The sequence below is a fragment of the Quercus robur genome, chromosome 9 (genome assembly GCF_932294415.1).
Source record: "Quercus robur chromosome 9, dhQueRobu3.1, whole genome shotgun sequence".
Lineage (NCBI taxonomy): Eukaryota > Viridiplantae > Streptophyta > Magnoliopsida > Fagales > Fagaceae > Quercus > Quercus robur.
The window spans coordinates 49,888,535-49,901,709 of NC_065542.1; the positions used below are offsets into that span (position 1 = coordinate 49,888,535).

Consider the following 13,175-nt stretch of genomic DNA (forward strand, 5'->3'; position numbering starts at 1 on the left):
TACGTTTTACTCAAATGTTAAATTCTATTTCCCTCCATAATTAGAAACTTTAGGAGAGAAATGAATTGATTTTAATAAGCAAGTTTAATTTTGGTTCAACCTTCTATTACTACCAATTCTAAGCTTGTAATAAGCAGTAATATTACTCTTATCAACTCCATCACTTCCGCCATACCCACCTACATCATGCAAAGCATCCTTTTGCCCTAAACAAGTCTGCAAGGAAATTGATAAAATCAATAAAAACTTCCTTTGGGGTGATACTGAAGCTTGCAAAAAAATCCACCTCAAAAATTGGAGTACAGTGACAAGCCCAAAATTCCTTGGTGGGCTAGGAATCAAAAAAGCCTATGCAAGAAATTTAGCCCTTCTTGCTAAAAGAGTGTGGGCTCTTCGAAAAAACTCAATGGACATTTGGGTCAAAACTTTGTCACTTAAATACCCACCCAACCATTCGGCCTCTAAAAAAATATCTAAAACTTGGACTGGTCTGCTCAAGGCTGACCACATTTGCACTCTTGGCACGGGTTGGAGATTGGGCACTTGCTCCTTGGCAAATTTTTGGGCTTATTAGGGACCATTGAGGCAGCTGGATTGGAGGATTCTCTAGAAACATTGGCTTCACCCACTCCCTTGTTGCTGAACTTTGGGGTTTAAGAGACGGTCTCACTTTAGCTAAAAATCTAAACATTATGAAACTCTACATTGAGCTTGATGCCAAAGTAGTCACTGACTTTGTCACTGCCCAAAACAACATCATGGCTAACCATCCTTGCAATGCCTTAATCTCTGATTGCAGGTTGCTCATCCAAACCTTTTGAGGAAGTGCTTGTGTGCCACACCTATTGCGAAGGAAACCATTGTGCTGATCTACTTGCTAAAGAAGGTTGCTCCATTGGAGAAAATTTCCTTTGTATTCTCACCCCCCCTCCCTTTGTTTTGTACCAACTATTGGCTGATACTTGGGGTGTGGCCTACCCTATACTTTGTAATTCCTAGTTTTTAATATAAGTTTCCTTTTAACCAAAAAAATAATAATAATAATAATAATATAGAAAATTATTATTTTAGATTTCTATATTATGTTGTATTGCACAATGAAAAGTGGAATGTTAATTTTTCCTTAAAAAAAAAAAGGTGGAATGTTAATGTGTATTGCTAAATTGGTTGTAAAGTAAATAAAGTTGCTTTTTTGAGATTAAAAATATAATTTTTTAACTAAAGCTAATGAGAAAGCTTTAAGGTCGGTATTAACTTCGTAAAACTTCAGATATTATTGAAAGCTTTTTGAACAAACATTATTTGTAAGGCCGAAGTGTATCATTTAAAGCAGAAATAATCGGTTTTATTTCATCCCCCAAAGAATAAAAGGAATTGGGCTCATCTATGATTCTATGTCCTTGAGGCCTGTTTGGTTGTGTACCATCATATGGGCTTGTTCGGTGGTTTTTTTATTTATTAAAAAAATATATTTCTTTTATAACTAAGTTTTTTTTGGAGAAAATATAATTTCTAGCCACATAAGTCTAAAATCACAATAAACATATTTCATAACAAATTTCACAAGTGTCAAGGTGAAACTTGTTAATAGCAGATGTAAGGACACAATTTTTAACGACCCAAGGATGGCGCTAGGTTCGTATGTAATGGGCCCGAACAATATGATTTGTAGAGAGTGGGCTTGAAAGACATGACCTTGGACGCAGGACAATGGTCTGGTCCTGATTTTATAAGAGCACATACAAAGGTAGGTTTGGCCTGAATAGCTGAGCTTTACATCAATATAGCTTGAAGGATTTGACTCCTCGGACTTAGTCCGAGGAGCGTCTCATTCTCACCATTCTTCTCTTTTGTAGGATCCCCCCCTTTGTCTCAGCTCTCTTTCCCTTTTATACTAGTATCTTCTTCCCGTTCTTCACCTACGTGTCAGTTTTTCCTTATTTGGGGTAGTTACTCGTCTTATCAATCCATACGTCAGAGTGGTTGGGAAAAGCTGGATAGCATGGTATGAGTATGGGCTTGTCAGGCGCTGGGCTCCGCATTATGGTGTTGGCAGTTTTCTCCCTTGTACTGCTCTTGCACTGAGTTTGTCCTTTTCTTCGGGCGTTTTTGTGAGATGTTGGACGTGAGGTCATCCTTGGCCACATCCTTGGGCCTTCAAGGAGCTTTCATCGCGCGTCCTCAGCAGCAGGGCTTATCGGACTGGGCTTTGGGCCCTTAACACCAAGTGGGCTGGGACCTCAGATTTCGGGCCCCACAGCAGATAATAAAAAGATGTCAATAGTGAGCGTATATAAAATAAAAAATAATCTATTAATTCAATAATTGTGAAATTTGTTGTGTAAAATATTGTGTTAGTAATATTACTCAATTTGTCAAAATAAACTGTACTTCAGGAAATGCATTCCCCGTCCAATTGTGCTATCCTTGGAGGTTTGATAATTTTTCACCTTTCAAAAAACCCAAGTAAAATAAAAACTCAGAACCATTGAAAAACAATGGTTTTATTTTTCTAAACTGAGAATTAAAGTTAGAAATAATATATATATATATATATATATATATATATAATTTTCATATTCTATGAAAATATAATTGTTTTCAATAACAGTTTTCTGTAAATAATTTCAACATGTCATATGGTAGTGACTAGTGAGGTATGTTACGTATGTACTTATCTTCTCCTAATTTTGAATTTAAAATATAAACTGTTTCAAAAGCAAGAATCAATTCTGGCTCTTTAAGATCTATACTCTCTGGAAATTTTATTAGTACAGTTAGCAATGTAACCAGAGAAGAAAAAACAAGAACCAGAGATATCCTGAAATTACGTTGAGAGAGAGAGAGAGAGAACAATTATTGAACTTCCATTTATACTAACAAAACAATTTAAAGCCGGTACAATGTTGAATACAATCTGGACTTAATAGAAACTGATTCTAGTAAGCCCTAGAGATCACCAGAAGGATTCATGAAACTCAATATGGATTATACACAATCTCAAATCTAGCAAATATATACTTAGATGCCAAGGCTATCTATAGCGGGAATGTTTTTGCACTTCCGATTCAACTTTCCTCACATTGTCAACTATAACTTGGATTTTAGAGGACAGTTCTTCTGTTTCATCTTCAACATTATTCATAAAACTGAGTAGTTTTTCTCGATAAGCAGCACACAGCTGCTCCTGACGCTCCAACTCCATTGTAAGTTCTTCAATTTTCTTATCCTTATCACCCTGACAGAATGGATAAATATTCATTTCTTAGCTGAATCAGAAATGAATCAAAAACTATACAGGAAAGAAACCAAAAAGATAAGACTGATCCACAACATAGTAATTTTTTTTTTTTTTTTTTGGGATAGGTGGGGGAAAGGGGGAAGGTGGAGTTTGAACAACAGACATGGAGCATTGCAAAGGATGTCATTACTGTTGGGCTATCACTTGAATCTCTAGTATAAAAATGAATCTTAAACAAATTATATGTTTATCATCTTGAGTCCATGAACACCCATTGAGTCTTGACACATGATCTCACTCTCCAGTTCATTATTATAGGATGAGGAAGTGCCATGAGCTAGCTCATGGATTCAACCAGTGGGAAGTGAGGAATTTGGGACGGAATATGCCATAACTGGTCTACTTATAACAACAAAAGTAGACATCAATTTATCAAGTTCAGAAACAACTCAGTAACAGTCACACAAATGAATGATATGGAACTAAGACTTTGAATGAACTCGCAAAATGTGGAAAAGCTCAAGCGAGAAACTCAACCATTAAAAGAATTAAACTAAGAAATAATGAACAAGTGTGAAGTTAATCAACCTTAACAATTACTTAAGTCAGGTAAACTTACCGACGTGCTAAATCCATTGGCAGTAACAACCAGAGGATGGTTATGCTCTTTTTCAAATCTTGAAACAACCCATTTCCCAGACTTTTCCATCTTCACCAAAATAGTAGCCTTGCATCCTTCACGTGCACTAGGCCGTGGTTTTTTCTCTGGTCCAATTGTCCCCCTCTGATTAGGAGAGAAACCTTGTTTATTACATCCAAGTCGACGGGCAAGTGTTCTCCCATCAATCCCAGAACGGCGGCGTTGCATTATTCTCACAATAAATCCTACCCGTCTAGCATACTCAACATAGAATTTTCTTGCAGAATCTTCAGAATCAAATTCCATACCCACATAAGGTTCAAGAACTGCACCTTCTTCGAATGAACCTGGGTTAACTTCAAGAGAGCTGTTTATTACCTCAACTTCTTTCTCCAAATCCACTGCCACAAAAATCCATGTAGATATCATCATTTATGTTGGTGAGATACATCAACTGAAGATAATACAACTCATTTCATATTTTTGAGTAATGGCATTATCCAGCCAGAATTTGGAAAATAATAATGATAATAAAAAGAGTAGAGCCATTTCCTTTATTGTCCAATCAGAATTCTGTTTTTTATTTTTATTTTTATATAAGTATGTCCAATCAAATTCTGTTTGAAACTTTTTCTTTCAAAAGTTTTAAATTAAAGCTTATCAATCAAGAGTTTTACTTTTACATTCAAACTTACTAAGAAAATTATTAGAATGGCATTGCAGTCAAACAGGCAATTATGATGCAAAGCTTTCTCAACCACATGGTATGTGTATCTCAGGTCATTTTTCAAGCTTTACCACAGTTGCAAAGAATTAGGGGACAATAATAAAGGAACTTGAGAAGTGTTTCAAGCTTGATAACATAGTTTTTAGTACATAAATATACCAACTCATCAAACCACCTTTGACCTCCTTTGAGATAGGACCTCATTTTTAAGGTACAAATCAAATATATATCTAGAAGGAAAGTAATGATCAAACCACCTGTTAAGCTAGTAATGTCTACTTAACTACACATTTAAAAATGGTGATCACCTATCTGTGGATCCAACTTGTGAAAGAGTGAACAAGGTGATCAAATAAAGGAAAATGAATCGTCAGACAGTGAGAGACTATCAAGTTAAGGGTATTGAGATGGACAATTCCAGTAAAGAAGTTGAAGAAGGCCAAAGATGACAAGCCAGAGTCATGAAGGGCCAAGGAACTTGGGAGTCTTTCCTAGAGGAAGAGAAGTTGAATTTCTACCCCTTCTGGACACGGGTGCAACATAAAGAATCTCTAGTCTAAGGGAATCAAAGCGCTTGGGTTTGCGAATCTCAATTGATGAGATTTAGATTCAGACCATAGACTCTAAACTCTAAAGCTAAGCCATTCCAAAGTATCATTAAGGAAGTCCACTTGGGTTGAACTTTGGAGATTAAGGATGTCCACTTAACTTTGAAGATGGAAGGGAGAGTGGAGATTCAGTCACTGAGATAGACAACCATCACTTGGTAATGGGACTAAAGTCACTAAACTTCATGAGGCAGATGATGCTGTTCCAATGCTACATTTGAACACCCACATTATCCAGGGGGTGTCAATCTAAGTTTTGTGGGTCTTGCAGCAACCTGGGGAATTGAAACTTGGACTTGGGGCCCTTCAGCTCATGAGTACATAAGCAAGTAGGAGAAACTTGTTAATATCACCTACCTACCTTCTCAAGGCTCTACAGTTCAAGATGGTAGAACAAAAATCACTACGTTGAAAGAAGTGATGAAGGCCACGACAAGAGAGTCACATAATACAATGTGAAGGATGTCACAAACAAGCTTGTCCAGGGCATGTGACTTTGCTTATGGCCATTTGTCTTGCAATATTTCTTGGCTTATGTAACATTTTTATAATTAGTTCTAGGATTAAGGCTGTTTTTTAACTTATGGGATTACTGACACCCAACCATATTGATATACCATCTTATCAGTAAGAATTCTAGTTAGAATGCTATTTTGTGGGATGGTGACTAATTAATATATTGTTGAACTAGCTTAGTAGTGCCAGCTAGTTTTGAAGTTACTTCTCTTCCCACCTCATTTTATTATAACTGTGACGACAACAAAAAAGCTTGAGTCCCAAAACTTTGGGTTTAGCTGTATTATAAACTGTTCATACTATTAAAAAAAAAAATAGCCATATTTCTACCAAGTGCATGTTTTGCACCAACATAGCTTTGAGTAAGCCACATGGATGCATTGTTACCAATAAAATACCCATTAGTTTGCTTGCAACCCTTGTTGGGACAAAATGGCTGCAGAGGTTAGCTAGCTGCCCACTAAACCTATGATAGTATGCATATAAGAATTTTATCTTCTTGTTTATAATAATAAATAATAAAAAAAGTAAGAATGCTATCTTCTTAGTTTAGAAACTTCCAGTTTATTGAATTTTCGCTACTCCTCTTAAACATTAGGTCAGAACAGTGTCATTTGACTTATTTCAACATATTGTGTGCCCCAGGAAATTTTCATTTTAAAATGTTTGTGAAATTGAAGCAATAGAATAGATTCAAGTCTCCTTAGGGCACATTCACTTACTAGACCTATGGTTGGCCTACTTAGGCAAAGGCACCCAAAGCAAAATCTAATTGATGTTAAAACAAGTGTATTGGATTGTCCAATTTGGTCTGATTATGCATACTATGGCCTTTGATTAGAAGAAGGCTTTGTCTACAACCTTTACCAAGGAAAGTTACAACATACTGCCAATGAGCTACAGCTCAAGGGTGGAGGGCAAGGCTTTGGGCTCAGAGTCCACTAGGTGCGTGTGTAAACTCACCAAAAAAAATTACTACCCACTTGGACCCACCTGAGTTCGCAACTCGAGGACCATGAATGCCTTGGTGATAACTTAGTCATTTATAAATACCCCCCCCCCCCCCCATTTTAGTAATTTCATGAGTAATCCAAGTCATTGTGTATTAGAATGCAATTTTTTTTTTTTTCTAAAGGAAACTCTTGTGCTATAAAAACAGTTAGACTGTAGATTTAATTGACAAGACATAAACTAAAGTAATAGGCTAAGCATATAGGCACCACAGCTCAAGTTATCTACAGGTAATTGAGTCTTTTTGGTTTATCATTACAATGTATTTCTAAGATAAATTGGGGGTCGTGATTAATTGTTTTTAGAGATTAGTTTAAATTGCTTTTGTTACATTGCTAAAGAGATTTTTTTTTTCCTTAACTCGGGGTGGAAAGGGATTTTGTTCATCACAAGAGTGGTATGATTTGGAGGGCAGTTCTCATTTATGCTGATGATTTGGCAGGAAAGAAATCATCATACTTTTAATTACGTATAACTTAATGGAGACTCTCTCAAATCCATCTTCCTAAGCTCTATATTTGACAAGTTCCAAGCTTAAGGAAATGTTCCTTGTGACTCTTTATTTAGATTCTATTGCTCAACTAAAATTCAAAAGTATAATTTCTTCAAAGAATGTCTTGTCACATCTTTTATACTTACTCCCCCATTCTCCAATGAATGCCGGCTCAAACTGCACTTTTTCCTCCTACGAGAATAGGTAGAAAGTGAAGTTGCGCGTTCAAAACCTACATACTATACCCTAGGTTCTCCAATTAAATTCAACCATATGGTTGCCAATAAGTCCAGAGCCACAAAAAATTTCACAATTGTTAAGGTGGCAAGTTATTATTGGTAGGTAAAAAAGTGATGTTAGTGGTGAGTTCAAACAAGAACTAGTAAAAGCTTGCCAACCCAAAGTTTGTGTCTTTAACATTACTTGCCGGTTGCATTGACCAATGAATCACACAGTTTAATTTTATTGTACTTTAAAAATTTAACATTACTTTTACTACATTGGTCAATACAAACCATATGGTTGAATAGCATCTAAGCAACTGAACCCAAGTATTTCCCTAAAAAATTACTATACTTATTAAAAAAAATCAAAATTTTTTATTGGGTATGAAAATACTCATAATAATTCAAGGTGTAAAGAAACATAATTAGCAAAAAAGAGCTCACTGAAGTGATCATAACAAGCTTTCCCTACCTTATCAGAATTAAAAACCCACAAAAATTAATACAAATAGAATAAGACAAAATGGGCCCATTCATATACTTTGTATTGTTTTTTCAAAAAAAAAAAAAAAAAAAACATAAACATAAACAATAATCAAATAGTACAGTTTTCAACATGTTGATTTTTCGGAAAGTCTGAACAAAGTTTCAACAAATTAAAAAGAAATGCATATATCAAATTCCCACACATTTTCTCTTCAACCAAACAGAGCAGAAAAAATTAGCTCATAATTACAGAGATATTAAAAAAAAAGAACTAAAAAGAAAAAGACTTACTGTATGTGTGCGCGATGGTACGGAGTGGGAGAAGTGAGGTTTGGCTTTCATGGACTATGGAGAATTGAGAATTGAGAATTGGGTTTCAAAAAGTGAAGCAATAGATTATAGAAAAGAGAAGAGTGTGTTTGGGTTTTGAGAAAAAACGTGGAAAGGAGTCTTGGTGTCATGTGAGAGAGAGAGAGAGAGAGAGAGAGAGAGAGAGAGACCCTTTCGCAAAGGAGGGCTTGGGTGCTCGGCTTATAGTCATGTGGGCTTTGTAATTGGATTCTTGATTTGCTTCTTTAAAAAATAAATAAATAATTTTTTTTTTTTTGTTGTTGTTGTTGTTGTTGTTGATCTCTCTAAATTTTAGTTTGCTGTTATTTTAATCCATTGAGTAAAAATAAATAAATAAAAAGAGCCTCAAAAAATGGATTTAAACCAAAAAAAGAAGAAGGAACAAATGTGCGTGTGTGTGTTTGAATATGTGAAAAACATGTCAATTCATATCGGAAAACCAACATACTAAAATGATGGGTCGGGTAAGGTTAATTTTTTATTTTTTTAAAGATAATAACCTCATTATTTCCATCTTGATTCATGACTCATCCTCTCTTTTTAGACCTTCATTCTTACTTAGTAATTGAAGGAGACAATGTATGCTCTGATCTTTTTTTTTTTTTTTTTTTAGTCAGAACAGTCACCTGAGATCTCCAATTGTGTTTCGTCGTTGACAACCTTGATTTAAATTCTTTTATATATATATATATACACACACACAAAAACCCTATCAATCACTTATCTTCTCTTTTAAGAGATTCAGTCTTGCCTAGTAATTGAAGGAGATAGTGTATGCTTTGATTTTCTTCCTCTAAACAATCACCTAAGATATCCCGTTGCATTTCTTCATTGGCAATCTTGACTGTAATTTTTCCATACAAAAACCCTATTCATGACTTATCTTCTCTCTTTAGATATTTAGTCTTACTTAGTAATTGAAGGAGATAGTATATGCTCTAATTTTCTTTCATAAAACTGTCACCTATTAGCTCTCGTTGCATTTAGTAGTTGGCAACTTTGACAATAATTTTTCATACAAAATCCTTACCATGGCTAATCTTCTCTCTTTAGACCTTCAGTTTGGTTAGTGATTGAAGGATATATGTCTATTTGGAAACAGTTTATTTAGTTGAAACTGAAAATTTTTTTATTGAAAATACTGTAAATAAAGCTAAAAGGTAGCTGAAATAGTATGCTCTGATCTTTTTTTTTTTTTTTTTTTTTAGTCAGAACAGTCACCTGAGATCTCCAATTGTGTTTCGTCGTTGACAACCTTGATTTAAATTCTTTTATATATATATATATATATATATACACACACAAAAACCCTATTAATCACTTATCTTCTCTTTTAAGAGATTCAGTCTTGCCTAGTAATTGAAGGAGATAGTGTATGCTTTGATTTTCTTCCTCTAAACAATCACCTAAGATATCCCGTTGCATTTCTTCATTGGCAATCTTGACTGTAATTTTTCCATACAAAAACCCTATTCATGACTTATCTTCTCTCTTTAGATATTTAGTCTTACTTAGTAATTGAAGGAGATAGTATATGCTCTAATTTTCTTTCATAAAACTGTCACCTATTAGCTCTCGTTGCATTTAGTAGTTGGCAACTTTGACAATAATTTTTCATACAAAATCCTTACCATGGCTAATCTTCTCTCTTTAGACCTTCAGTTTGGTTAGTGATTGAAGGATATATGTCTATTTGGAAACAGTTTATTTAGTTGAAACTGAAAAATTTTTTATTGAAAATACTGTAAATAAAGCTAAAAGGTAGCTGAAATAGTACAATGCGACCTATAAATAATACCAAAAAATGCAATGAGACCCATGAATAGTATAAAAAATAAGCTGAATAATAAAAAAGTTGGCTTTTTAAGCCAATTGCAAATGCACACATAGTGATTACATTTAGTAGTTGACAACCTTAACAATAATGTTTTCATAAATTATTAAAAAAAAAAAAAAACCTTAATTAATAAGGCTGAATTGGTTATTACATATTTGGGATTTAGGTTAAAAACAATTTGGTAGTTTTATTTATGGTATCAAATTATATGCTATGTGCTATCTTTCTTTAATCAGCAATTGATGAATTTGGCAAGTACTTCCTATATATTTCATAATTTAGTGTTTGTATTTTTTACCCTAGGTTGTTGGCTTATTGTTATTACTAGATTATTTAGTTATTGTATTTGCATGTTTGACATTGATATACCCCTGCTTGTTTGAATTTGTTTATCCCAGCTTTGATCTCACTGGAAGTTAATTATATGAATTTGAAAGTAATATTTAATCCATCACAGAAAAACCATAGTTACAGAATCTAAAATTTTATTTCTTTATTGTTAACCCATTTTCATTGTATACTAAACTTTATATAAAATGTCTATACTATTTATTAAAATACTAACACAAATTGCTCACAACTTGAGATGCAATCCCTAAATATTAATATTTAGAGCTCTGGATCTAATATTAACATTGAGTGGATTAAGTAGTTTTCATAAGTTTATTTATAGATTTCCATATTAATTAATTACTTTTTGTTGCCTATCATGATATGCTTTATTCTTAGTGCTTTATATATTTAAATATTTTTTTGTAGATGATTTAAATTTATTTCATGCTTTACATATGACAATTGCACTTGAGGTTAATATTTGGTTTATGACATCCGGATTTTTTTTTTTTTTGGTGAAATTATTAAACTAGTGAATCTTAGACCCTAAAACATAAGAATTTAGGTACTATTTAACTTTTATTTTTAAGTGTTTTCATTTTTTATTCTCGTATTTATATTGAAAGGAAGACAAAAATAATATACTTAAATTCCTTTAAAAAAAAAAAAAAATCCTCATTTGAAGAAAATGTTGGCCATACCAAAGTGACCTAACCCAATAAAGAGCGAGTAAGAGTCACTGATTTTGCAACCCAGTTTAGTTTGATATGGTTCAAAATTATACTCAATTAGATCAAACTCGAACTTTTCCGACCTGACCTGCTTAGCTAGTCTATTTAAAATCATTGACAATGTGATCTTTTTACCAATATTCGTCAACTATAAAATGTTGAATACCTTAAAATGATAGAATTTTACTTTTTATTTATTTTTTTTTTTAAATCATAGTTTTGGGGTACTTTAATAGCTCAAACTTAATGGATCTTGACAAAAAGAAACTACACAATTACTAATAAAATGCACAAATTCCTTATGTGGAATCCCTATAAAGTTCGGAGCCTAACACTTAACCCCTAGTGGTATTTCATGGGTAAAACATTAAACTTTTGTGAAAACAAATAGTGAGTTGCTTATATACCAACATATTTACATATTGTTTTAACATAAAACAAATACTATAAGTGATTTTATTTTATATGCAAAACCCTAGATTAAGTGTTACCCTCAAAACTTACATAGTTATGTGGACTAAAATATATTATAACTTTTTTTCTTTTTCTTTTTTTGGTGGCCTAGGAGGGAGAGAGAGAGAGAGAGAGAGAGATTTGTATGAACTAAAATTGCTTTGATTTTGAGTTTTATGTACAATTGTATGAACCGGATAATCATAATAGGTTACGTTCAATATTAAAAAAAATAAGAATTTGATCTAGTATTGTGGGGATAATAAACGGGGAAGCCCAGACCAATGTATATGTTGGGCCTGGGGTCCATCCCAAGGACGAACTCCTCTTCGGACATGCCAGGCCGAGGAGAAAGGGGACGGCTAGCCATCTGAAGGTGACACATCGGACCACTCTATGAAAGAGGATAAGTATTTAGAAAGAAAAGGACAAAGAGAGACATTAAAATATTTAAGAAAAAGCTGCTGCCAATGCATTAAGTATTCTGCAACTAACTGAACCCTGTTTTCCAACCTTTACAACCACTCCCAACGACTTTGAAGAGGGGCTAATGGGACAAGTATCAGCACCATAAATCTGAATCTACATGTGGGCAGTGGGGATGGAAGGAGGATAGAGCGAAAACAAAAGGGGGACTGGGAAAAAGGGAGAAAAAACAACATATTAAGGATCAACTCCCTCCTCGGATGAGATCCGAGGACAACACTCCATAGTAAATGGATATTATCTTTTCTTTCTTTATGATTTGGACATGTTGGTCGCGTGTCTAACTTGTAAAGCCCGAGTTTCCAACCCATCTCTCTATAAATTCATTGTATCGGGCTCATTGGACCAAGGATTCATACATATTCAGGCTTGGACCCCAAATTGTGACCTTACAAGTATCATTTTCAGTTTTAGCACAAATACACTTCTAGTATTCTTACTAGAAGAATGAATTTGATCTCAAAGTCCGTTGTTTAAAAACAAGATTATTTTATTTTATTTTATTAATTAAAATGAGGGACACCTATAATTAAAACATTATATTAAATATTTTTTGAATTTTATATAATTAAAATAAAGGAAAAGTTAATAAATGTCTAAAGGATATTAATTTAAGAAATATTTTTAGAAACTTTTGATTAGAATAAAAAAAAAAAAAACCAATTCTTTTGATGATTTTTTATATTTCCAATGAAAATGGTGTTAATTTTTTTTAAAAATAATTTATTAACAATTGTCTCATTTAAACAGTGATCTTTAGTTAAAAAAAAAAAAAAAAATGTAAACACTGCTTTTTAAGTGAGAGTGCTCAGTTGGTATTTAAGTGAATTTTTTACACCCAAGGAGGGGTGGCCAAGTTGGGAGAGATCCCGCATGCAAGCACAAGGTCCCTCGTTTGAGTTGTGGCAAGTACCATGTGGGGGGTGGGTTCCTGACTTGCATTGCGCCTCTTCTGCTGGCTCTCTTGGGGTGTTAGGGTGAAGTCTATGGCACCCCGGTCATAATAACTGTCTCAATCTAATATTCCCTAACGGGGGG

General features: G+C 33.8%; 1 protein-coding gene across 1 annotated transcript; it reads right to left on the minus strand.

The window, feature by feature from the left end:
• Window positions 1–2,844: 2,844 nt before the first annotated feature.
• Window positions 2,845–8,457, minus strand: LOC126698897 (protein FAR1-RELATED SEQUENCE 5-like). The gene is made up of 3 exons (XM_050396403.1): window positions 8,238–8,457; window positions 3,861–4,282; window positions 2,845–3,238 (listed from the first exon to the last, which is right to left on the minus strand). Coding segments are annotated over exons 1-3 (627 nt in total). The 5' UTR covers window positions 8,239–8,457; the 3' UTR covers window positions 2,845–3,034.
• Window positions 8,458–13,175: the final 4,718 nt, after the last annotated feature.